This window comes from Rhinopithecus roxellana, chromosome 3 (assembly GCF_007565055.1).
Source record: "Rhinopithecus roxellana isolate Shanxi Qingling chromosome 3, ASM756505v1, whole genome shotgun sequence".
Taxonomy (NCBI): Eukaryota; Metazoa; Chordata; class Mammalia; order Primates; family Cercopithecidae; genus Rhinopithecus; species Rhinopithecus roxellana.
Window position 1 is genome coordinate 9,593,536 of NC_044551.1, and position 27,316 is coordinate 9,620,851.

Genomic DNA, 27,316 nt, shown 5'->3' on the forward strand with positions numbered 1-27,316 from the left:
TTCATATACCTGAAGTTTAAATGCCTTAACTATATACCCATTTTTACATAGTATTGTGGAAGCTTATCTGTTATGTGTGTGGATTTTATCTGTTTCTAAGAAAGTGCCGAAAGAAAAAAAAAAAAGATACAAATAACTGTATTTTGAGAATTCACAGTAAATCAAACTTCACTCCTAGTCCTGTGGCTCAGCAGCTTATGTAGCTGACTAGGCTTTTTGGAAGTGATTGGTTGTCTATGAACCTGAGTGTACCTACACATACAAATGTAACTCCTTGAATGTGGAAAGTTTTTCTTGCGTGTTGCACCATGCTATAATTCAATTCTGACATTAACTGCCTGGAGTTAGCATGAGACTCCACGGATTTCAGGTCATTGTCCCCAATAAGACTGCTGTCACTGTAGTTTTCAGGTGCAAATTTGAAGTTCCCCAGGTTGTAACTCTGGGGGTTCCTGTGACCCTGTCAGGTTCGGTAATTGGCTAAAACAACTCATAGAACTCAGGAAATCATTTTACTTATGATTATAGTTTTATTATAAGGAATCAGAATGAGCCAAATTAAGATACACAGTCAAGGTCTCAGGGTGGGGGACAGCCTGAATGTAGAGCTTTTCTGTCCTCTCCCAGTGGCATCAAGATATGTCACTTTCCTGGCACATCGATGTGTTCACCAACTAGGCAGCTCCTCCAACCTTCAGTGTCCATTGTTTTTATTAGAGTTTTATTATGTAGTCATGATTGATTGAATCATTGGCCAAGCAATTGAACTTGATCTCTAGTTCCCCTCACCTCCTTGGAGGTTGAGCTGGTTTAAAGCCCTGTCCCTCTAATCACATGGTTAGTGTGACCAGCTCCCATCCTGAGTCATTCATTAGCCTAAACCCAAGTGTGAACCAAGGGGCTTAAGAATAACAAAGACACCCCTATTACTCAGAAAATTCTAAGGTTTTAGAGTCTCTCTCCCAGGGACAAAGGCCAGATTCTTTGTTATAGACTCCAGTCTCTGTACTTTTTACTCTGTAGCCTTGGTACCTTGAAAGTGTTTAAAGCACTCAGATGTTGGTTTGATACAATTTAAGATTTTAAAAAAAGTTTTCATTTTTTCCTTTCAATCTGCCAACCCAAGTTTACTTAGGAGTTGGAGACTTTCCATCTAATATGGGTTTCTATTGTTGAAAAAATGTATTCTGATACTTGTTAAAATGGTTAAGGAAAACTACTCAAGACTATTGCACCTGGGGTAGAGAACTCAACTCTGACTACAACAAGGAGAAGGGGGGATTTATGGGTGAGGGGAATCAGTGGATGGAAAATCATGAAGAGGAGACATCAAGGGTAGGAGATTCTTGTTAAGGCAGGCCAAAGATTTATATATCAAAGGTGGGGGATGAGGAATTTAATCATATATCAAGAGTGTTCAGATATCAAGGATAAGGGGCTTCTTGCTAAGCTGACTTAGCAGGACTTTTGCTAAGACTGGGCCTGTCCTGTCCTTGCACACCACACAAGGACAGGCTGACATGAAAGGCCAAGGTTGAGGCCTAGTTGAGAAGAGGGTTCACAGCTGGTTAACTAATGTTTGGTCAACTAAAGAGCCTTTGTCATCTATTAAAGATGAACTTAAGTGTGCATTGCATAGTGAGTTAGTAGCTCATGGTAGAAAAACATCTATGTAAACATATCTTAATATGCAAAAAATCTTTGTCCTAGGTTAATTCAGAAATATGCATTATTTAAATCCCATTATGTCTCCATTTAATAGACCTCTCCATTTAATAGACCAAGTATTGGCCTATTAAAATTCCTTTAGGATGTGGATTGTTACAGTTTTTGGTTTGGGATTTTTGCAAAGTCATTCTACGTGTAAAAAATACAGAAATGGAAATAGCCTGTCAACCCAAAATTTCTAATAATGTAGTTTTTTTTTTTTTTTTTTTTTGAGACAGAGTCTCCCTTTGTCACCCAGGCTGGAGTGCAGTGGTACGATCTTGGCTCACTGCAACCTCTACCTCCTGGGTTTAAGCAATTCTTGTGCCTTAGCTGGGATTACAGGCATGTGCCACCATGCCTGGCTAATTTTTGTATTTTTGGTAGAGATGGGGTTTCACTGTATTGGCCAGGCTGGTCTTGATCTCCTGGCCTCATGTGATCCACCCACTTCGGCCTCCCCAAAGTGGTGGGATTACAGGCATGAGCCGCTGCACCTAGCCTCTAATAATGTACTTTGAATTATCCTTTTCAACTGATATTGTTTGTGTGTTAGCATAATAAAAAATGTCTAGCTTTTGTATACCGTTAAGCATGTGTATTTTTCTGGAGTTGATTACTCAGATTTTTACTATAAATATTGCTAGTGTAATAATATATGGAGAATATCCACAATTTTAAAGGATAAAATATGACTTTTTAAGAAATATTAAGAAATATTTTTTATTATTTTTGGTAGTCTAATTGCTCCTAAGTTAATTTTAAAAAATCACTTTTACTCCCTTTATTAACACCTGAGGGGAAATAACACAGGATATATTTTTTGGGTTGAATTGTTATGGAATACCACATTTGTAAAGTTTGGGATTTGATAATGTTTTGGAAGATGAGGGAGATTATTTACTATAGATATGTGGATTTTCTGAAGTTCTTTGTTTTTGGTACATTGTTTGAAAAAATAATGTTTTTTTTTGAGAGGCTGCCCACAAAGCAGGTAACCGAGGTATAATTTTTATTATTTTGAATACCTTACTTAAATGGTAATAAGAAATTGCTAGTCTTGAGGAAGAAAGAATGAATGGGTTAATATGTTTATTTTTATAAGGTGTAAAGTAATATATAAGTAAAGTGTTTGGCCGGGCACGGTGGCTCAAGCCTGTAATCCCAGCACTTTGGGAGGCTGAGACGGGCGGATCACGAGGTCAGGAGATCGAGACCATCCTGGCTAACACGGTGAAACCCCGTCTCTACTAAAAATACAAAAAACTAGCTGGGCGAGGTGGCGGGCGCCTGTAGTCCCAGCTACTCGGGAGGCTGAGGCAGGAGAATGGCGTGAACCCGGGAGGCGGAGCTTGCAGTGAGCTGAGATCCGGCCACTGCACTCCAGCCTGGGTGACAGAGCAAGACTCCGTCTCAAAAAAAAAAAAAAAAGGCCGGGCGCGGTGGCTCAAGCCTGTAATCCCAGCACTTTGGGAGGCCGAGATGGGCGGATCACGAGGTCAGGAGATCGAGACCATCCTGGCTAACATGGTGAAACCCCGTCTCTACTAAAAATACAAAAATCTAGCCGGGCGAGATGGCGGGCGCCTGTAGTCCCAGCTGCTCTGGAGGCTGAGGCGGAGCTTGCAGTGAGCTGAGATCTGGCCACTGCACTCCAGCCCCGTCTCAAAAAAAAAAAAAAAAAAAAAAAAAAAAAAGTAAAGTGTTCTTGTGGCAAAGTGGCTTTAGAATTTTACCCTGCATGGCAGAGGAGATTGGAGTTGGTTAGGTTTTATGGCATGGCACATCTTTCTTGCTGTCCTTTTCCTGTACTGGTGCAGGAAGCTGGTATCCAAACAGTCTGTTGCTCACATTTGTTTGTCATTTCTCCCTTGTTTTCATGGGAACATAGGTGCTGTGCTGCCATTTCTTATTTTCACCTCTATAGGCAGTAAGACAATAATCTTCACTAGAGTAGGGATGGTCTGTATTGCTCACGATTGTAACCTTAGTGGCATGTAATAGGTGTTTAATAAATTGAGGTAGAAAATTTTATGAAAAACTGCAAAATGTGAAATAGAATAAGATTGTTGTTTATGTTTGATTATGACTACTACCATGAAAATTCAGCTTGACTCTGTGGAAACTGACCATATTTCCAAGTCATCTCTTACCTCATTAAAACAGTTTTTTGGGGAGTGAGAGGGGGAAGGAGACTTATATTGAATGTGTATCCTGACTGGAGATATGTGTGTGTGTATGTGTGTATACTATACATATATATGTGATATATATAAGATAGCACCCAAGGGGAAAATATATATTTTTATAATATATATTTATATAAATATAAAATATATGTCTATATAAATACAAAATATATAAATATATATTTTATATTTATATAAATATATTTTTATATTTATTTATATGTTTATATATATTTATATAAATATAAATGTTTATTTATTTATTTATTTATTTATTTATTTATTTATTTTTTTGAGATGGAGTCTTGCTCTATCACCCAGGCTGGAGTGCAGTGGCCAGATCTCAGCTCACTGCAAGCTCCGCCTCCCAGGTTTACGCCATTTTCCTGCCTCAGCCTCCGGAGTAGCTGGGACTACAGGCGCTCGCCACCTCGCCCGGCTAGTTTTTTGTATTTTTTAGTAGAGACGGGGTTTCACGGTGTTAGCCAGGATGGTCTCGATCTCCTGACCTTGTGATCCGCCCGTCTCAGCCTCCCAAAGTGCTGGGATTACAGGCTTGAGCCACCGCGCCCGGCCCTAAATGTTTATTTATATAAAAATATATTTTTATTTTTATTTCCCCCTTTGGAGATATCTTATAATATGAGGGAAATGCCTGTTAGAACTGTAGAAATATAATACTGTGGAGATTGGTTTCTTAGGTTGGAAACAAGTTTTATTTTCTTGTTTACTTATTCTCATGTGTAGCTGCATTTCCTATCCACGCATTGTGGAAAGTACTGATTCTCAGTTCTTATGAGCAATTTTATTAACAAAATAGTAATAACTCCATTATTTGACAGTCTGGCCTATATGTCTGGGTTATTCAAGTGTCTAGCCTCCATCCACATTCTTCTCTCCTTGTTCAGGCATTAAGAGAAGAATGTATTTCCTGAAATACTTCACAAGTGGACACAATTCTTTCTATTACGTGGGTCTTTTGGTCTGCCTATGGGGTCTTTTCTTCTTCCAAACTATTGAGGTGGTACCTTATCTCACAGTAAATCCCAAGGTACCTGTCATCTGTGTGTCAGGATTTCTCAGACTGTTGCCAGCTGCTGTTATCCCTGAGGCAGTGTGTCCCTTAGTGATTTGCTACTGTGGTCTGTAAAGTTGCATGCCACTCTCTCCTGGGCATCTGGTATGTTTTAGATTCGTACAGTGGAATACTGTTCAGCAACAAAAAGGAACAATATATCCACGGTGCTATATAGGTGATCCTTAAAACATTATTTTGTGAAGGCATTTTTGTAATTTCCCCTAATATTAGAAGAGTTCCCTTCACATGTAAAAGAGTTTTTCACTAGTTTCCCAGTTTTGCTGGGTACTCCACCACCAATATTTCTTACTAAAACTGTTAGGATTGGTATTTTGGTTCCAAGATCCTGAGCATTTGTGCAAGAGGAAGTTAAAGAAAATGTGGTGTGACCATGTTCATATGTTGTCCTTTCCTGTCTCTGGTAAAGGATGGTGAAGTGTTCTTGTGATATTTGGTTTGTGGAAGCCATAATTTCCCATATCACATACTGTCTCTTGAACCATTATAAATATTCACTGTTAAAATATAGAAAGTTGTGTTTGTTTATGACTGAGTATGAGTTTACTATGCAGAGAACCTGAGTCATGAGCTGACTAGTGAATGTATCAAAAAGCAGAATGTAGGAATGTAAAAGGGTGCAACCACTTTGGAAAACAGTTTAGCAATTTCTTAAAAAGTTAAGCATCAATTTACCATATGACCTGGCAATCCCACCCACTTTCATTAGAAATGAAAACATATCTACAAAAACACTTGTATGTGAATGTTCATAGGATTAGTTGTAATACCACAAAACTGGAAGCAATCTAAATGTCCATTAACTGGTGAGTGGATAAACAAAATGTGGTATATACATATAACTGAATACTATTCATTAATAAAAACAAAATGCATGCTGTAACACAGATGAACCTCAAAAACATTATGCTGAGTGATAAAAGCCATATATAAAATACTACATATTGTGTAATTCCATTTATATGAACTGTCTAGAAAAGGCAAATTTATGTAGAGACAGATAGCAGATGAGTGGTTGCCTGGGTTTGTTAGTGGGAGCAGAGATTGAATGCACATAGGCTCAAGGGAATTTGGGGGGTAATGAAAATGTTCTAAAACTAGATTGTGGTGATGTTGCATCACAGTATAAATTTACCAAAACCATTGAATTATATATATACTTAGACTGGATTAATTTTATGGTATGTAAATTATACCTCAATTTAAAAAAAAGGAGTGAAAATGAATTTTGCCAGCTCAAGTAATAAGAGAAACAGTGTTTGATGAGGGTAGTCATTTGAGAAGTGATGAAAGGGATTTAGAGATATAATCTTTCAGGTAAAAGGAAAAGGGTTTTTGACTGAATTGATAAACGAAGTTTTGCCTTGAAATCTTTAGTAAATGTCAAAGTTAACATCAAGTATCTATTTAAATGTTTGCATTTCTGCTCACTTTTCTACACTGTCTGGTGAAGTAAGTTGGTGGTGTGCAGTAACCCTTTTGGAATAGTTTATCAAGGATTTAATGTTTGTATCTTTCAATTCCACTTACATATATATCTTAAGGAAATTAGAAATGCAAACAAGAATTTGTATTCGGAAATGTTAACTATAGCATCATATAGGGTAATCAAAAAATTAAAAGTAACCTACATGCTCTCAAAGTAGGAGGAATGGTTAAATTGTAATTGTTTTTCCTTTGTCTCTCTTGGTTTCAAGGAGTAGAAATTCTTTCTAACTAGATCAAGTAAAATTGGGCTTTGTTGAAAAGGATACAAGGTGCTTTAATAACCCCAAGCAGCAAGATCACTGAGGCCTTTTCGCAATGGGGAACCACAGCTACCTTCCCATTTCACCCATTCAGGGACCAGGCTAGTCACTACTTCATCCTCTGTAGACCTGCTTTGTTCTCAGCTTCTTCTTCAGTCAGTCTTCCTTGTACATGGCCCAATGTTGTTTGCCACCTTGGACTTAATCAGTTTTTGTTATAATTCCCGTATTTCCAGAACAGGAATCTGAAAGAGCTGTTCTTTTTGAACCTTAAGTGGGTCAGTGAACAACCTGTGGTTTGGTCTTTTTCTTCATCCCCTTTCAGGGGTCTGTGTTTATTTTTAGATAGTTAGTGAAAATGAAATGGCATTGGGTAATGGCATTGATTCAGTACATCTTGACTGGGCATAGTGGCTCACGCCTATAATTCCAGCACTTTGGGAGACTGAGGCGGGTGGATCACCTGAAGTCAGGAGTTTGAGACTAGCCTGGCCAACATGGTGAAACCCCATCTCTACTAGTAATACAAAAAAATTAGCTGGGCATGGTGGTGCTCACCTGTAATCTCAGCTACTCTGGAGGCCAAGGCAGGAGAATCACTTGAACCCGGAAGGTGGAGGTTGCAGTGAGCCGAGATCGCACCATTTTACTCCAGCCTGGGTGACAAGAGCAAAACTCTGTCTCAAAAAAAAAAAAAAAAAAAAAAAAAAAAAAAAAAAAATCTCATGGGCGTATTTGAGGAATGGCAAATATTGGCTATTATTTATTATCAATTTAAAAATATTTCTAAGGTTTTTGGTGTTGGCAACCTCTTTTCTTGATTCTCTCAACAGAATAGTGTGCATTTGTGGTAGATTCATGCTTATTTTCTCATATTTTCTTACCAAAACTTGCAGTCTGTGTGTTACCCTTTCTTATTAAAACCTCTTTTACTAAGACCGGCAATTGAAATCCCATTGGACGCCATATTGGGCACTGTGGACCAATCTCCACCTCCTGAATGCCCTCTCTTTCTAATGTGGCCACGGTGAGGTCGCTGTCTCCTGACCTGCCCTTACCCGACTCAAGTCTGCCTTAGTGAATCTTCTTCCTCTCCTCTTCTTCCTCTACTGTTGCTCTGTGCCTCACCCTCCACTTCTTTTCTCTTTATATACATCCTGTACAGTGTTTTGTACCTCTGTGACTTTAGAGACCCTTTATATCCCCAAATCTCTGTCTCTGTCCTAGACCCCTTCTGCTGAGATGGAGACTGTCATAACCACTGGCTTATCGAATATCATACTCAGAGGCATCGCCAACTCTCCTTTTCTTTTGAACACTCAGAGTTCTTTGAACCTCAGTTTATTCTCTGCTATAATTACGTACTGTGCCGTATTCAATTTGTATTCCTGGTAGCACCTAGCGGAATTCCTTGCACAGTAGGTTTACTTAGTATTTGCCCACATGAATGTTTTTATTTTTTAAAATGGGCTATTATCCTTTGTATGTGGTTTTATTTTGTTCCCCTAGTATCCTGAAAAATACCCACAAACTTTTTTTCTAAATCTAAGAATAATTTCTAACATGGTTTTTGTGGTCGGGGGGAAAAAACCCTTAATATTAATGGACATACATGGTAATAGCATTTCTAAATACATTTGGGCCTGTGTATTTGGGCCTATATGTTTTCTCTGAGAATAAGGACACACAGCCTAGTGAGTTTTGGACTCTAATCCTATTATATGTGAATTTAGTTTCTTTCTTCCTTTATTTTTTTTAGACAGAGTCTCGCTGTGTCACCCAGGTTGGAGTGCAGTGGCATAGTCTCAGCTCACTGCAGCCTCCACCTCCTGGGTTCAAGTGATTCTCCTGCCTCAGCCTCCCAAGTAGCCGGGACTACAGGCACATGCCACCATGTCCATAAATTTAATTTCTATACTAAATATACTATTCCAAAAGAAAGAAATGTTTATTGGAAAATGCAACCAATTCAGAAATATGCTTTGTAGACAGTAAAAGTTTCCATTATTTCGTGTAGACTGAATTAGTGGTTCTTTGGCTGGACACTATGGCTCATGCCTATAATCTCAACACTTTGGGAGGCTGAGCTGGGTGGATCATTTGAGGTCAGGAGTTTGAGACCAGCCCGGCCAACATGGCGGAACCCTTCTCTATTAAAAATACAAAAATTAGCCTGGCATAGTGGCGGGTGCCTGTAGTCCTGGCTACTTGGGAGGCTAAGGCAGGATAATTGCTTGAGTCCTAGAAGTGGAGGGTGCAGTGAGCCGAGATTGTGTCACTGCACCCCAGCCTGAGCAACAAAGCAAGATACCATCTCAAAAAAAAAGAAAAGAAAAAAAAAATAACAGTTATTTTTATGTACAAGATAAATTTGCTCTTTGAGTTAGAGTATGGTTATTGATTAGGGGGCTAAGCATTTAGTTACTGTATGGGGCAACCAATAATAAAATCACAGTCCTGTGTATTTACCTCCACAGTGTGTGCTGATAAGTGCAAAAGGTTTGTGCAAATTCTTTTGAAGTTATATTGTAACCATGGTATATGTATTGAAAACTTGGCCATTTTATCCCACTCCTATGAATGAAAACTATTTGGTGAATCAGAGGATAGTCTGAATTGGGATATGAGGGCCAGTATAAGTGTCAGCAAGGTCAGCTCTAGTTTAGTTTTTTTTTTTTTATTTTGAGGCATAGCATTACTAGGAGTATAGCTTTGGGAACCTTGTAGCATCGTAAAGACTTTTAAAGAGGTGACAGCTATTGGCAAATTGACTAATACAGAGAACTAAGCTCTGGTTCATGTATTCAGTGTCTGAATGAAAAATAGGAAGATCAATAAAAGAGCTAAGAGTGAAAGAAATGTGATTTCGTGTGCTTCTCCTTTTTAGCTCGTATAATAGATTGAACAGATTTGATGTTGTAAATACACTCAGGCAGAGTGGCAGAGGCTTGGTTGTCATTTAGCCTTTAGGGCCTTAGTGGAGTTAATGAGAACTGCAAACGGTCATCAGGTCTTGGTGCTTTACAGAGAAGCAACACTTCTGCAGGGAGTGTGTTAGCTTAGTGGTTATGGTATTACTACAGGGACATGGATCACTTAAGGAGAGAGCCTTTCAGGCCTGGGTCAGTCTCAAAGCAGATCTCACGTGGAGGGTTTCTGCTAACCTGCATCTCTTACAACACAATACTAGTTAGTATGCTGTAGTATTAATCAGTAGGTCAAGTTCAGTGAAGTAAAGGATAATTGAATTCTTGAAGTTCACATTTAGGCAAAAAATTGGCATTTTAGGAGGTGAGTATAAGACATGATCTTTACAGAAAACACTGATGATAAAAACAGCGCTCTCTGTTAGGTGCCTTTGTGCTTGACTCCATCATCATCTTAAGAAACTAAGCTCAGGGCTGGGTGCAATGGCTCACATCTGTAATCCCAGCACTTTGGGAGGCTGAGGCCATAGGATCAGTTGAGCTCAGGAGTTCAAGACTAGCCTGGGCAACATAGCTGGACCTCATCTCTACTAAAAAATTAAAACAAAACAAAACAAAACAAAAAACTAGCTTGGCATGGTGGTGCGTGCCTATGGTCCCAGCTGCTCGAGAAGCTGAAGCAGGAGGATAGCTTGAGCCCAGAAGATCGAGGCTACACTTAGCTATGATCGTGCCATGGCACTGTAGCCTGGGTAACAGAATGAGACCCTGTCTCAAAAAAAAAAAAAAAAAAAAAAAAAAACTTTTTACGTTCAGATTCCTCTTTTAATAGCAGCTTTCAGCCTGCTATAGACAATACAGAAATGAGTGGATAAAAGTTTTATTTAGATACTCTGATAGCTTAGCCAGTGACAATGACCTATCCAAATGTGGAATGCTAAAATGTTTTCTTTTTGGAAGCAAAGCCCATGAAAAATTGGTTTTGAAATAGTGTTAGAAACCTGGCAATTAAATGACAACAAGAACGTGAGAAGAGATTTTCCCAAAATCCGTTTAGTGTGTTTGGACAGAAACAAAAGAAAGATAACTCTTTGTTAAATTGGTTAATAGAGGATTTGAATGCTTTGTTTGCTGTAGACAAAACATCTTGATCTTAAAACTGTAATCTTTCCAACTTCTGTTGCATGCATTGCTGCATTTCCTTTTTTACATGTGCTCTCACTTATTTTCATGGCAAATGCATTTTTAAACAGAGTCTCTGGGATAATTATTGACATTAATTAGTTTTGGTATTTCTTTTTTAATGATATCTTCATTTATTCCCTTTTGCTAGCTGGATTGCCTTTTGCAATTCTTACTTCAAGGCATACCCCCTTCCAACGAGGAGTATTCTGTAATGATGAGTCCATCAAGTACCCTTACAAAGAAGACACCATACCTTATGCGTTATTAGGTGGAATAATCATTCCATTCAGTATTATCGTTGTAAGTTAAATCCACTTTTCCAAGTTTATAACTATTGGGCACTTGGCTTAATTTTCTGTTATTCTTTTAATGCTTAAATGTATAACCCTCCAAAAACAATGTGTGCTTTTTTAACCTTTAATTGATGGTTTATTTGATCAAGATAATCTCAGCTATTTTAAGTGGAGTCAAAAAATAACAGTGTATAATTATAAGAGCCAGGCACGGTGACATGCCTGTAGTCCCAGCTACTCAAGAGGCTGAGGCTGGAGGATTGCTTGAGTCTCCCAGTTGAAGACTATAGTATGTAGTGATCACATCTGTGAATAGCCGTTATACTCCATCCCAGACAACACTTCAACATCCCATCTTAAAAAAAAACAGAAAAAAAAAAAAATGAAAAGAACCTTGCTGGATATGTATAGATTTTATGCTAATCTTTTCCATGTCACTGTGATTGTTAGAACTCTAATTTGTTATTGTTTTAATAATCTTGTGATCATAGTTGAATGTTATAGCAATATGATTCTAGCATACTTTATACATAGCATATCGTTTTATAATTTATTGTATCCGTGTGTATGTACCTACTGTTTTTTTTTTTTTTTTTTTTTTTGAGACAGAGTCTCGCTCTGTCGCCCAGGCTGGAGTGCAGTGGCCGAATCTCAGCTCACTGCAAGCTCCGCCTCCCGGGTTTACGCCATTCTCCCGCCTCAGCCTCCCGAGTAGCTGGGACTACAGATGCCCGCCACCTCGCCCGGCTAGTTTTTTGTATTTTTTAGTAGAGACGGGGTTTCACCGTGTTAGCCAGGATGGTCTCGATCTCCTGACCTCGTGATCCACCCGTCTCGGCCTCCCAAAGTGCTGGGATTACAGGCTTGAGCCACCGTGCCCGGCTGTACCTACTGTTTTTGACTCTCCCTCTATACTGAGTTCTAGAAAAGAAAAATTGCTAAGTGATGTTAAAACTTTATATAATGCATGCTTACTTTAAATAATTTTTAGATAATATACACAGGAGAGAAAAGCTATAGTTCTATATATGATTAGTAGTAAATATGAAAGAATTTTTACTGGTACTGAATGCAAGACTGAGTCTTAAACTAAAATAGTAACTGTTGTTTTCCAGTATTTCAGGTAGAAATGCTTAAAGAATGTGTCTAGAAATAAGACTATTGATAGGACTACATGATTTTTATAATCTCGACTAAAATTCTGTAACTTAACAGTTTTGTGCTCCATAACTTGTAATTTTATGTGTCCAGCATGCTTCCACTGCATAGCTCTGCTCACCATAGCTTGTGACTTTAGAAACAAGATTTATGTTAGTTAAAAGCAGAAGGCTGGGTGCGGTGACTCACGCCTGTAATCCCAGCACTTTGGGAGGCGAGGCGGGCGGATCACCTGAGGTCAGGAGTGCGAGACCAGCCTGGTCAACCTGGTGAAACCCCACCTCTACTAAAAATACAAAAATTAGCTGGGTGTGGTGACACACACCTGTAATCCCAGCTATTCAGGAGGCTGAGGCAGGAGAATCACTTGAACCTAGGAGGCGGAGGTTGCAGTGAGCCGAGATTGCACCATTGTACTCCAGCCTGGGTGACACGATGAGACTCCGTCTGGAAAAAAAAAAAAACAAAAAACCAGAAAATATGCTGGATGTGGTGGCTTATGCCTTTAATCCCAGCATTTGGGAGGCCAAGTCGGGAGGATCACTTGAGCCCCAAAGTATGAGACCAACCTGGGTAGCATAGCAAGACCCCTGCCTATATCTACCCCCCCACTCACCCCCGCTTCAAAAAAAAAAAAGGCCAGGCAGGGTGGGCAGGAGCCTGTAGTCCCAGCTACTCAAAAGGCTGAAGCAGGAGGATCCCTTGAGCTCAGGAAGTTGAGGCTGCAGTGAACCATGATTGCACCACGGCATTTCAGCTTGGGCAACAGAGGGAGACCCTCTCTCAAACACACACACACACACACACACACACACAGATTTTTTTTTTTTTTTAATTAAAAAATATATATAGTTGTATCCAGGAGATAGGCCAAAGATGACAGCATGTATATCACGTCTGTTTTTGGAGTTTATTTTAAAAAAAGAAAAACTTCTTAATTTAGAAATGTCTTAAGAATGATCATAATACTTTATTAGCACTGAAAGTTAACTTGTAATTTGTGGTACATAATTAATAAAACAAAACCTTTGCTATACAGATATTTGTTTTATAAGACTGTGAGCTCCTTGAAAGCAGAGATGATATCTTGTTCATCTTCGTGTCCTCACCGCCTGGCATGGAGCCCAGCATGTTCTAGGTGCCTGAATGAAACTGTATGAAGAAAACTGTAGAGTAATTACACAGTAATGTTGGTGACTCTCCCGAAGTACGGGGAAGTTTTAAGAAATCAGGTATTCTTTTAATCTAGACAAATTTTTACACTGAATTTTTACTGCTAAAAGAAAGCCAAGTCTATAATTCTTCCATTAAGGAAGGAGTAGGGTCTTTTTTAAAAAAGTGTATATGTTTCTGAGTGATTGCTAAGCAATTAAATATGACATTTTTAGTATGACTTTTAGTTGCAAATAGCCAATTTCAGACAGGATTCAAATATTCAAATAAACAGTACTAGAAATAGACCTGTCTTTCAATTCTGCGTTTTTTTTTGGTCTCAGTAAAAAGGATGCCATGCAAGCAGAACTACAGGAATTTGCTCTAGCCTGGAGGGCTGCAGTAGAACAGGCCACTGATTCCTGGGCACTGTGTTGATGTGCACGGCCTATACAGGGCTTGACAAAATGCTTAGTTAGCAAAAACTCATGAATTGTATTTCATTAACTTGGAATTCTTTGCTATTTCTTTTCTTTTCTTTCTTTCTTTTTTTTGAGACAGAGTCTCGCTGTGTTGCCTGGGCTGGAGTGCAGTGGCGCGATCTTGGCTCACTGCAAACTCTGACTCCTGGGTTCAAGTGATTCTCTTGCCTCAGCCTCCCAAGTGGCTGGGATTACAGGTGCCCGCCACCACACCCAGCTGATTTTTGTATTTTTAGTAAAGATGGGGTTTCACTATGTTGGCCAGGATGGTCTTGAGCTCCTGACCTCATGATCCACCCGCCTCAGCCTCCCAAAGTGTGGGATTACAAGTGTGAGCCACTGCGCCCGGCCTATTCTTTACTCTCTCAACATAACCTGTGAGAAAGTTATCTTTACATTTAATAAAATGGCAAGTAAATTAATAGTTGAGTACAGACTGCTTTAAAAAGAACAGATTGTTTAAACGTACTGTTATTCATCTCTACAGTATCACTGAAAACAAACACTGCTTAGGGCAGTGGTTTTATGTATGTATGTTTTGATTAATTGATTGACAGACTCTTTCTCTGTCACCCAGGCTTGGAGTGCAGTGGTGTGATCAGAGCTCACTGCAGCCTCGAACTCCTGGGCTTAAGTGATCCTCCCGCTTCAGCCACTTGAGGAGCTGGGACCACAGGCGTGCACCACCACAACCGGCTAATTACATTTTTTTTTTAAGAGATACGATCTCTCTGTGTTGCGCAGGCTTATGTCTCAAACTCCTGGGTTCAAGCAACCCTCCTGCCTCAACATCCCGAAGTTCTGGGATTATAGGTGTAAGCCATCATGCCCAGCCTTATGTGCTAAATTAACATAATTCTATTTTATTCATTAACTCAGCCTCTTTCAGGCAATGCTCAGTTAGACTTGTATACATTTAACTTTGTTTACTAGAAAGTAAATCATTTATTTAAAAAAATCGCCATGATTAAGACTGCACACCAGGGCCTTGACATGAGTTGCAAATGATTCATTAATAAATGAGTGATTGAGGGAACCTGGCCGGTAGAGAACCAGGATTATTATAGTTTCTCGGAAGACATGGGATAATTTCAATAAGGAGGAAGTGGTCAGTGAAGTCAAATATACTGAGAAGTTAAAGTAAGTGAGAGTTGATAAAAATCTGTTTGATCTGGCTGGGCGCAGTGGCTCTCTCCTGTAATCCCAGCACTTTGGGAGGCCGAGGTGGGTGGATCACAAAGTCAGGAGTTCAAGGCCAGCCTGGTCAAGATGGTGAAACCTCTTCTCTACTAAAAAGACAAAAAATAGCTGGGCGCAGTGGTGGACACCTGTAATCCCAGCTACACAGGAGGCTGGATCAGGAGAATCGCTTGAACCTGGGAGGCAGAGGTTGCAGTGAGCCGAGATTGTGCCACTGCACTCTAGCCTGGGCAACAGCAAGACTCCGTCTCAAAAAAAAAAAAAAAGAAAGAAAATCTGTTTGATCTGATGAGACAATTTTGTCCTTTGTGAAAAAATCAGTAGAATAAAGGAAATGGAAGTGGTTAGAGATATTTAGGAGGGAGAAGATGTGGAGATGTGCCATTGATTTTAGACTGTTCTTTTGGGAAGATGGGCCCTGAATGAAAGACACAAAATCATAGAGACAGTGTAGAAACATAAAACTATCTTGGTTGATGGAGATTTAAAGGGGATGGTAAGAGAATACTATAGGAGACAGGTTTAAAAAGGTTGAATCACTCTGATTTAGATAATTATTAGCTTTGAACTTCAGAAGTATTGTTTTACTCCTCCAAACATTATTTTTATTTCTTTGATAATTTATCATATCCTAGAATCTAAGTAAATAATGTATTATAAATAATCTCAGTTTTAGGATTAGGCCACACTTGGCTTAGCTGTTGACTTCATGAAAGGTTAAGAATTGGCATAAATGGCTCAAAGGTGAGGATAAGGAATTGAAATGAAACAAAAGAATATGGCTATCTTGTGTGGATCAAATGGGCAGACGCATCTCTGCATTTAATTCAGAAGAATTAATTTAGAACTCCTCTATTGTCTGCTTCTCTCAGTGATGTAAGTTAACCTAGCATTTGCTGGCTTTAGAGACTTCCCTGCATTCCCAGTATTAATGGTTAAGTTTCAGCTTACACTGCTTCTGAAGATCAGCTTTTAATCTTGCCCAGTATTCTGAATATTCCTAGCAAACTCATTTTCTGTCATCACTGGCAAGAGCCAGGATTTGGGTGGCCATAAACTATGATGATTATGACTAGGAAGACTCACAAAACATACTACCTGCTTTTGGAAAATAGTTGAGTGCCAGCTGATAGCTGAGATGTGGAAGAACAGCTGATACCTGAGATGTGGAAGTTTCAACTGCTAAAACTGTGGTTGATTAATATACTTGATATGTTTTCAAGAACCAAAGATTAATTCCAAAATGACATGTTAGATAAGTTCTTTCTGGCTACTAATCTGTGAGGAAATACTGGGACCCCTTCCTGGCCTAAGGAGGCAATGTATACTGAAATGGAAAGGGCTCTTCTGTTGGCAGTCAGAGATAACCCTAAGCAAAATTGTAAAGGAATGGCATTCCTGGAAGTACGTATAGTTTTCCTCTCCTGTGACCTGTTCTCAGAAAAGAATCTGATTAATTCATTCACATTAAGGACTATAATTAGAACTGTATTTTTATGGGGCTTAATGTGTAAACTAAGGGCATTTGCTGTTTACCCAAGGCAGTACCTTCCACTAAAATTTATTGACCACCTACTTTGTTTAGGTCACTCTGGTGATAGGAGGTTTCTGTTCAGCAATTAAGAAATCCTCCTTACCTTGTAGAGTTCAGAGTCTCATTGTCAAAGTTATAACATTCTAATTATGGAACTGTAGGAGTCATTGAGCCAGAATAAGGAAAGGATTTTAGGTATCAGATTCTTGAAATCCCTTTCAGGAAGCAACCATTTATTTTACTTATGGTAAGACTTACCCTGAAGACGGTTGATCCTCATTAAATGGAAATATTTGAATGCTTTGTAAAATTGTTTATATAAATTTAAGGTGAAGCAGAGAAACTAGTAATGTATTTCAAGTCAAGCTTTGCTACTTATATTCTCTCCACACAGATTGGCAAACCCACTGTTCAGACTATTCTGTGTTTAAGTGGTTTTTTGTTGTTGTTGTTGTTGTTTTTAATTATTATTTTTTGAGATGGAGTCTTGCCGTGTCGCGCCGAGGCTGGAGTGCAGTGGCACCATCGCATCTCACTGCAGCCTCCACCTCCCGGGTTCAAGCGATTCTCCCGCCTCAGTCTCCCAAGTAGCTGGGGATTATAGGCACCTGCCACCACTCCTGGCTAATTTTTGGTATTTTTAGTAGATAACGGGGTTTCACCATATTGGCTAGGCTGGTGTGGAACTCCTGACCTCAAATGATTCACCCGCCTCTGCCTCCCAAAGTGCTGGGATTACAGGAGTTGAGCCACAGTGCCTGGCCTTAGCTGTTTATTTTGGTCTCAGGTATCTAGAGCCTTACTGTCTTTTTTAATAGCAAATGTTACTATTTATAATGCTGCCATTCAGTATTCTTTGAATTCTCAGGATACTGGTTTGTTAACTTGTAAAACATCAGAAACCTTTTTATACTTTTAAATTAGTGACTAAGAGTCCCGTCCCACCCCTTGGGCCTCCAGCAGAGGTCACCTGGAAGGCAGGACTGGTATATCCTGTTAGCTAAATCCCTGCCCTCTGTATCCTCTAGCAATCCTCCCTGAAATGATTTTACCCTTTTTAATATGATGGATGTCTTTGATTCAAAGGAATATTTGAGAAAAATGAAGACTCTGTCAGATAAAAGTACTTATACACAGGAGTTTCTGATTGGGGAAGTATGTATGTATGTATGTATGTATGTATGTATGTATGTATGTATGTATTTATCGAGATGGAGTCTTGCTCTTGTTGCCAAGCTGGAGTGCAATGGCACAATCTCGGCTCGCTGCAAGCTCCGCCTCCCAGGTTCAAGCGATTCTCTTGCCTTAGCCTCCCAAGTAGCTGGGATTACAGGCACCTTCTTCCATGCCTGGCTGTTTTTTTGTAATTTTTGTAGAGACAGGGTTTACCATGTTGGCCAGGCTGGTCTCGAACTCCGACTTCGGGTGATCCACCTGCCTTGGGCTCCCAAAGTGCTGGGATTACAGGCATGAGCCACCACGCCCAGCCAGAAGTTTGTTTTTTGGACAAGCCATAGTTTTTGTCCTCCAGGATATATCTCTGTCTACTTTTTAAAGCTCTGTTTATTTGAATACAAGAAAAAAAATACGATCTTGTTATTTTAGGTAAGCAATGATATGTTTTTGGTCCAGCCATGGCTTTGTAAATAATGTTCACCATTGATACGACACCTTTTTTGTGGTTTAGAATTGGATATCCGAAGTTGACTCTCCATTGTAAAGAAAAAAGGGGCTGGGACAGTTTTTAAAACAAAGATCTTTTTGTGATTTACCATTTCCTTCTTTCCCACTATGTTTCGTTTTGTTTAAAGTGCCTGCTTGCTACTTTAACATGTTATTTTTCTGTTTCTTTTTCAGATGATTCTTGGAGAAACCCTGTCTGTTTACTGTAACCTTTTGCACTCAAATTCCTTTATCAGGAATAACTACATAGCCACTATTTACAAAGCCATTGGAACCTTTTTATTTGGTGCAGCTGCTAGTCAGTCCCTGACTGACATTGCCAAGTATTCAATAGGCAGATTGCGGCCTCACTTCTTGGATGTTTGTGATCCAGATTGGTCAAAAATCAACTGCAGCGATGGTTACATTGAAAACTACATATGTCGAGGGAATGCAGAAAAAGTTAAGGAAGGCAGGTGAGTGTTAAATCGCTAATGCTTGTTTAATCTTGTATATTCTTGGAATAGAAGGTTTCAGTGACTGGAAGATAAACCATGCACTGGCTTAAAAGGAGAAGTTAGTGTTATCACTGGGAGGTAAATTTTGATCTTGTTTGAATTGTTCTCTCTCTTCATGCCTTATTCCTTTTTTATTGCTGTCTTCCATTTAAGAGTATTTTACTGCAGTTCTTTCTTTCATCGCCAGCATATAAGAATGTTAAATGAACCTTATAGATCGTTTAGAGTCAGCAAACTTTTTCTTAAGATGCCAGATAGCAAATATATATATATATATATATATATATATTTTTTTTTTTTTTTACATTTTTATATTATTATTTTGTAGAAACTAGGTCTCACTATGTTGCCCAGGCTAGTGTCAAACTCCTGGGCTCAAGTGATCCTTCCACCTTGGCCTCCCAAAGTGCTGGGGTTGCAGGCATGAGCCACCACACCCAGCCAATAGTAAATATTTTAGGCTCTGTGGGCCATATAGTCTCTTTCACAACTATGGAACTCTGCTTGTTAATAGCAAGAAAGCAGCCATAGACAATACTTAAATGAATAATGTGGCTATGTTCCAATAAACTTTACAAAAACAGCAACTGCCCCAGGGTTCATAGTTTGCTGAACCCTGATCTAGTCCCACCATTATTTATGAAGCTCTGCTAGATCTTAGTATTCTTAGATTATTATTATTTTTTAGATTTTTTTTTTTTTTTTTTTTTTTTTTTTGAGACGGAGTCTCGCTCTGTCTCCCAGACTGGAGTGCAGTGGCCGGATCTCAGCTCACTGCAAGCTCTGCCTCCCGGGTTCACGCCATTCTCCTGCCTCAGCCTCCCGAGTAGCTGGGACTACAGGCGCCCGCCACCACGCCTGGCTCGTTTTTTATATTTTGTAGTAGAGACGGGGTTTCACCGTGTTAGCCAGGATGGTCTTGATCTCCTGACCTCGTGATCCTCCCGTCTCGGCCTCCCAAAGTGCTAGGATTACAGGCTTGAGCCACCGCGCCTGGCCAGATTTTTTTTTTTTAAATAAGGTAACTTGGTTCAGATTGTGACAGCTCTAGCTCATCAGGTTGCCATCTTATAACACCCTTTTTGGGCTCCTTTCTGCATGCTGGGGCACCATTCGACATGAATGAAATAGAATGTTTAGAACTCAGAAGATCCAACTTTTTAAATTTATAGATGAGGTAAAAATAGAGGACTAAGAACACTAAGTAAAGCCACTAATTAGTAGCAGAGCCAACTCCTCATCTCAAGTTTCAAAATTGTCAGCCTTTTTATATATTAAGTTTACTTTCCTTTAATTGTTCAAAGTACAAATACTTTCTTGGGTAAAACATCTTTGTTTGATTTTTTTAGATACGATTTCCAGATAGTTCATTGTCTTTGTTGGTTTTCTTATAAGCAACGTGGGCCTGCTAGTAGCTTCAATTTTTTTTTTTTTTTTTTTTTTTTTTTTTTGAGACGGAGTCTTGCTCTGTCACCCAGGCTGGAGTGTAGTGGCACCATCTCGGCTCACTGCAGCCTCTGCCTCCCAGGTTCAAGTGATTGTCCTGCCTCAGCCTCCTGAGTAGCTGGGACTACAGGCACGCGCCACCATGTCTTGCTAATTTTTGTATTTTTAGTAGAGATGGGGTTTTACCATGTTTTCCAGGCTGTTCTCAAACTCCTGACCTTAGGTGATCCACCTACCTTGGGCTTCCAAAGTGCGGAAATTATAGGCATGAGCCACAGTGCCCGACCAGTAGCTTCAATTTTTTGTATTTAGTGGGGATGAAAAAAAATCTTATTTAACTAGAGTATATACTATGCTATTTGCTTGGGGGTTGGCAGTGAACCAGACATCTCTGGTCCCCATCTTCATGGACCTTAGTCTGACAGGGAAGATTTACATTAAACAGATGATGAGAATGGAAGAGAACTTGCTTGATGATAATGAGGTCAAAGAAGAGAAAGATCAAGCTGTTAAATGGCAAGCTTTGAGGTGTTGAGGAGGACTGATATGGGTGTAAAGTCTTAATGAAGGAGGGAAAAGTGACTGAAGAGATAAATAGTTGAGAAATAGTTGGTAGAAGGTGATATTGTTGATTTGAGCTTAGGTGTACAAGCATTTTTGTAAGAGGGGTAGAGGAAGCATGGTCCAGAAATGACTTTGATGAATGATGAAATCACCAACATCAATACTGGACTCGTAAGGTGTATGGGCTGTGGAAATCTCATTCCCTGCAGGGGCGAGCAGTATCCTAGGGAAAGCTTCTTTGATTGAATGACTAGAAGGTACAGAGAGCCTTCAGGGAACAGTTTGGAGACACAGAGAAAGGTAGAGGAATTTAACAGTAGAGCCAGAATTCTAGAGTGTTCAGTGGAGGAGTAGGAACAGAGGGGATGAACAAATGCCTTGGGTGGAGGAGAGGAAGCCTATTGAAAATGAGACTGAAATTTAGAACAAATTATAAAGAAGAACAAATCGCTGGGTAAAAACATACCATGTAAAACAAAATCTGATACAAGCTTATCCGACCTGTGGCCCACATGTGACCCAGGATGGCTTTGAGACGGAGACACAAATTCGTAAACTTTCTTAAAACATTATGATTTTTGTTTGTTTGTTTATCATCAGCTATTGTTAGTGCATTTTATGCTTGGCCGAAGACGGTTCTTCTTCCAGTATGATGCAGGGAAGCCAAAAGATTGGACACCCCAATTTAATAGAATAAAATTATCATGATTTCTTCTTCCATCTATAGCTTAACCATATAGCCTTTGAAAAATGCCATACATATTTATGAATGCAATGATAAAACCGGCTATAGGATTACGGCTGGTGTGGTGGCTCATGCCTGCAATCCCAGCACTTTGGGAGGCAGAGGTGGGCAGATCACTTGACGTCAGGAGTTCAAGACCAGTCTGGCCAACATGGTGAAACCCCGTCTCTACTAAAAATACAAAAAGTAGCCAGGCATGGTGGCTGCATGCCTATAATCCCAGCTACTTGGGAGGCTGAGGCAGGAGAATCGCTTGAACCCGGGAGAGGAGGTTGCAGTGAGCAAAGATAGTGCCACTGCACTCCATCCTGGGCCACAGAGCAAGACTCCGTCTCAAAAAAAAAAAAAAAAAAAAAAAAAAAAAAATCTATGCCTTCACAGATCTAGCTTTAGGGCTGAGGCAGGAGAATCGCTTGAAGCCGGGAGGCAGAGGTTGCAGTGAGCAGAGATTGCGCCACTGCACTCCAGCCTGTGTGACAGGGTGAGACTCCATCTCAAAAAACAACAACAACAACAAAAAACTACCCCCAACACACAAAAAAACACTTATAGGATTTAAATCACAAAGGAAAAAATAGAATAGATACTAGTTGAACTACTCTTTTAAATAGCTTTTTTGAGGTATAATTCACATAACATAAAATTTGGCCATTTTAAGTGTACAATTGAATAAACCGAATAAATTGTATTTGTAAAGTTATTTACCATTACAGTCAAGTTTTCAGATATTTGAAAAGCTTGTCCCTGAGTGTTTACAGTCAATTCACACTCCCATCTGCAAACCCAGGGTCAAGTTTCTGCCCCTATAGTTTTGTGTTTTCTAGAATATTATATAAAAGGAATCATACAGTGAGTACTTTGTTGTGTCTGCCTTCTTTCACTTAACATGTTAGTTTTGTAATTCATCCATGTTGTTCCTTTTTCTCCCCCTGAGGTATATTGGATTGTATGGATATAACACAGTTTACTTATCCATTCATACAAATATTGATGGACATTTGGGTTGTCTCCAAGTTTTGGCTTTTAAAAACAAAGCTGTTTTGGCCAGGTGCGGTGGCTCACGCCTATAATGCCAGCACTTTGGGAGGCCAAGGCCGGGTGGATCACTTGAGGTCAGGATTTCAAGACCAGCCTGGCCAACATGGTGAAACCCTGTCTCTACTAAAAATACAGAAATTAGCCAGGTGTGGTGGTACACACCTGTAATCCCAGCTACTTGGGAGGCTGAGAGGCTGAGGCACAAGAATCACTTGAACCTGTGAGGTGGATGTTGCAGTTAGCCCAGATCATGCCAGCCTGGGCGACAGAACAAGACTCTTTCTCAAAAAAAGAAAAAAAGCAAAAAACAAAAAAGATGTTCTGAACATTGTGTACCAGTACAGTAATATATACTTTTATTTTTCTTGAACAAATATCTAGGAGTAGAAGTGCTGGACTATATAGCATGTGTATAGTTACCGTTCTGAGAAACTGCCAATCTTTTACACAGTGGTTGTACCATTTTGCATTCTCTCCAGCAATGCATGAGAATCTCAGTTAACTTCACATCCTTGCCATTATTTATTAATGGCCAGTCTTTGTTAATGTAGCCATTCTAGAGGTTTTTGTTATGGTATCTCAGTGTGGTTTTAATTTGTATTTCCTTAATGACCCGTGTTGCTGAACATCTTTTCGTGTGTTTGTCCATTCAGCTATTGTCATTTTTTAAATGTTAACTCTTTTACCCATTAAAAAAAAAATGAGTTGCGTGCCTGAGTTGTAAGAGTTCTTTATATATTCTGAATAGAAGTCCTTTGTTAGATATGTTTTGAAAATATTTTCTCTCAATCTGTGGCTTGCTATTTATTTTCTTATTTATTTATTTATTTATTTATTTATTTGTTGGTTTGTTTGTTCGTTTGAGGGACAGGGTCTTGCTTTGTTTGTTGTCCAGGCTGTTTTTGAACTCCTGTGCTCAAGCGAACCTCTTGCCTCGGCCTTCCAAAGCCAAAGTGCTGGGATTACAAGCATGAACCACCATGCCTAATCAACTTTTTCTTTTCTTTCTTTTCTTTTTTTTTTTTTTTTTTTTTTGAGACGGAGTCTCACTCTGTTACCTAGGCTGGAGTGCAATGGCACAATCTTGACTCACTGTAACCTCATGCCTCAGCCTCTTGAGTAGTTGGGATTACAGGTGTGTGCCACCACGCCCAGCTACTTTTTGTATTTTTAGTAGAGATGAGTTTCACCATGTTGGCCAGGCTGGTCTTGAACTCCTGACCTCAAGTGATCTCACCTCAGCCTCCCAAAGTGCTAGGATTACACGTGTCAGCCACTGCTCCTGGCCCAACTTTTCTTTTTCTTTTTTATCTTACTTTAAGTTCTAGGATACAGGTGCAGAACGTGCAAGTTTGTTACATAGGTATATATGTGCCATGGTGGTTTGCTGCACCTATCAACCCGTTCATCTAGTTTTTAAGCCACACATGCATTAGGTGTTTGTTCTAATGCTCTCCCCTGACCTTACCCCGCACCCCCTGACAGGCCCCGGCATGTAATATTCCCCTCCCTCTGTCCATGTGTTCTCACTGTACAACTCCCACTTATGAATGAGAACATGTGGCGTTTGGTTTTCTGTTCCCGTGTTAGTTTGCTGAGAATGATGGTTTCCAGCTTCATGCTTGTCCCTGCAAAAGACATGAATTCATTCTTTTTTATGGCTTTCTTTTCTTTTATTTTCTTTTTGTTTTGTTTGTTTGTTTTTTGAGACGGAGTCTTGGTGTGTCCGCCAGGCTGGAGTGTAGTGGCGTGATCTCGGCTCACTGCAAGCTCCGCCTCCCAGGTTCATGCCATTCTCCTGCCTCAGCCTCCCGAGTAGCTGGGACTACAGGTCATGCCCGGCTAATTTTTTGTATTTTTTTTTAATAGAGACGGGGTTTCACCATGTTAGCCAGGATGGTCTTGATCTCCTGACCTTGTGATCCGCCCGCCTGGCCTCCAAAAGTGCTGGGATTACAGGCATGAGCCACCGCGCCTGGCCGGCTGCTTTATTTTCTTAATGGTGGTTTTTGAAGCTTAGAAGTTTTAAATTTGATGGAATCTAATTTATCATTTTTTTCTTTTATGGTTTGTGCTTTCTGTGTCCTAAGAAATCTTTACTTGCCTCAACGTTCTAGTAAGTTCTTTGTTTAATATTGTGATCCATTTGAATTATTTTTTTGTGTATAATGTGACAAAAAGGGTCAATATCTACTTTTTCTCCATTGAATATCTGGTTGTTCCAACATTATTGACAAAAAAAAAACCCATTTTCACATTGAATTATGTTGGCACTTTTGTTGAAAATGAATCGACCATATACATGTGTGTCTATTTCTGGACACAATCTACTTCATTGCTCTGTATGCCTCTCATGTGAATACCATACTGCAACTTTGTAATAGGTTTTAAAATGAGGTGTAATGGGAAAGTTTTAACTTTGTCCTTCTTTTTAAAGCTTGCTTTGTCTATTGTAAGTTCTTTATGTTTTCTTTGAAAGGGCAGAATTTTTATTGAGATTGCTTCAAATATATAGATCAATTTTTGAAGAATTACCATCTTAATATTGGGGCTTCCAATCTATGAATATGTATCTCTCCATTAACTTAGGTTTTCTTTAGTTTCTCATGCCAGTATTTTTTAGTTTTCAGGGTCTGGGACTTGTATACGTTTTGTTAAGTATATTACTAACTTAATGCCATTGTGAGTTTTTTTTTTTTTAATCAATTTCCAATTGTTTTGAGCATGTAGAAGTACAGTTGGTTTTCATATTAATCATGTATCCTGCAATATTGCTAATTTAACTTATTACTTGGAGTAATTTTATAGATTCCTGAAGGTTTTTTGCTTTCCCATTCATGTTGTGTGTGAATAAAGAGAGCTGTACTTCCTTTCTCTTCTATATTGCCTTTGATTTCTTTTCCTTCCCTTATTACACTGGCTAAGACCTCCAATACAAGGTTGAAAGAAGGGGTGAGAGCAGATTGCTTGTCTTCTTCCTGACCTTAGGAAAGAAGCACTTGGCCTTTCACAAATATGTTACCTGTGTTTTTTTTTTTTTTTTTTTTTTTTGTAGATGCTTTTTGTTAGATTTTTATCATGAATGGGTATTGGATTCTGTGACATGCTTTTTCTGTTTGTTAAGATGGCTATATTGTCTTTCCTCTTTATTCTCTAATATATTATGTTAGTTTTTTGAATATCAAAGCAACTTTTTATCCCTGGGGTATATACTTGGTCATGGAGTATTATACTTTCTTATATTAATTGGTTTGGGTTTGCTAATATTTTGTTAAGGATTTTTACGTCTATGTTCATGAGTTATTGGTCTGTAGTTTTCTTGTAAAGTTTTTGTCTAGCTTTGGTGTCAAAAGTTTCCTATTAAATGTTAGTCAAATTCATCAGTGAAGCCATTGGGGCCTAGAAGTTTATTTGTGGGAAGGTTTTAAGTTTAATTTTATTTTTTTAAACTGAGACAGGGTCTCACTTTGTCACCTAGGCTGGAGTGCAGTGGTGTGATCTTGGCTCACTGAAACCTTGACCTCCTGGCTCAAGTGATCTTCCCATCTTAGCTTCCCGAGTAGCTGAGACTACAGGTGTGCGCCACCACGCCTAGCTAATTTTTGTTGTTGTTGTAGTATTTTTTGTAGAGACAGGGTTTCACCATGTTGCCCAGGCTGGTCTCGAACTCCTGGTCTCAACTGATCTACCCACCTTGGCCTCCCAAAGTGCTGGGACTACAGGCATGAACCACCACTCCCAGCCTATGTTTTAAATTAAAAAAAAAAATTTATATTCATTCATTCATTTATTTAATTAATTAGAGATGGGGTCTTGTTCTGTTGTCCAGGCTGGAGTGCAGTGGCCCAGTCATAGCTTTATGGTAGCCTTGAACTCCTGAGCTCAAGTGATCCTCCAGCCTGAGGCTCCTACTTAGCTGGGACTAACGTACACGCCTTCAGGCTCGAATAATCTTTGTGGGAAGGTTTTAAATATGATTTCAAGTTTTTAAATAGATATAGAGCTATTCAGGTTATCTGTGTTTTTTCTATGAGCTTTGGTTGTTTGTCTTTTAAGGGATTTGTCCATTTCATGTAAGTTGTCAAATTTATTGGCATCAAGTTTGTCATGTCATTATACTATCTTTGTATTGTTTGTAGGAGCTGCAGAGATAGCCCCTCTTACATTCTTACTATTGATAATTTGTGTCTTATGTCTTTTTTTCTTGACTGATCTGGCTAGAAACATCAATTTTATTAACCTTTTGATTAGTTTCCAGGGTTTCTTTTGATGTCATTGATTTTTATCTATTTTTTTGTGTTCAGTTTCATTTATTTTTGCTTTGATTTTTATTTACTTTCTCCTTCCTGCTTTTAGTTTTGTTTTCTTTTCTTTTTTCTAGTTTCATAAAGTAGATGCTTAGATTATTAGCTGTGTCACAAATTTTGATATATTGGATCTTTATTTAACTGAAAATATAATTGATCCTTAAACAAGGCAGGGACTGGGGCGCTGACCCCCTGTGCAGTCAAAAATTCACTTATAACTTTTGACTTCCCCATAACTTAACTACAAATAGCCTACTGTCGACTGGAAGCCTTAATAATGTAAACAGTCCATTAATGCATATTTTGTATGTCATATTTATTATATACTGTCTTCTTACAATGAAGTGTGGTAGAGAAAAGAAAAT

At 39.1% G+C, this 27,316-nt stretch overlaps 1 protein-coding gene across 2 annotated transcripts in view; it reads left to right on the forward strand.

Moving 5' to 3' along the window:
- PLPP1 (phospholipid phosphatase 1) overlaps positions 1–27,316 on the forward strand; it is a 112,101-nt gene that overhangs the window by 48,961 nt on the left and 35,824 nt on the right. Inside the window, exons 2-3 of one of the 2 annotated variants that reach the window (XM_010386476.2) lie at positions 11,001–11,152; positions 18,529–18,809. In XM_010386476.2, coding sequence (XP_010384778.1) covers positions 11,001–11,152; positions 18,529–18,809 — 433 coding nt within the window. The remainder of the gene's footprint in view (positions 1–11,000; positions 11,153–18,528; positions 18,810–27,316) is intronic. The other variant, XM_010386475.2, reaches the window with a different exon arrangement.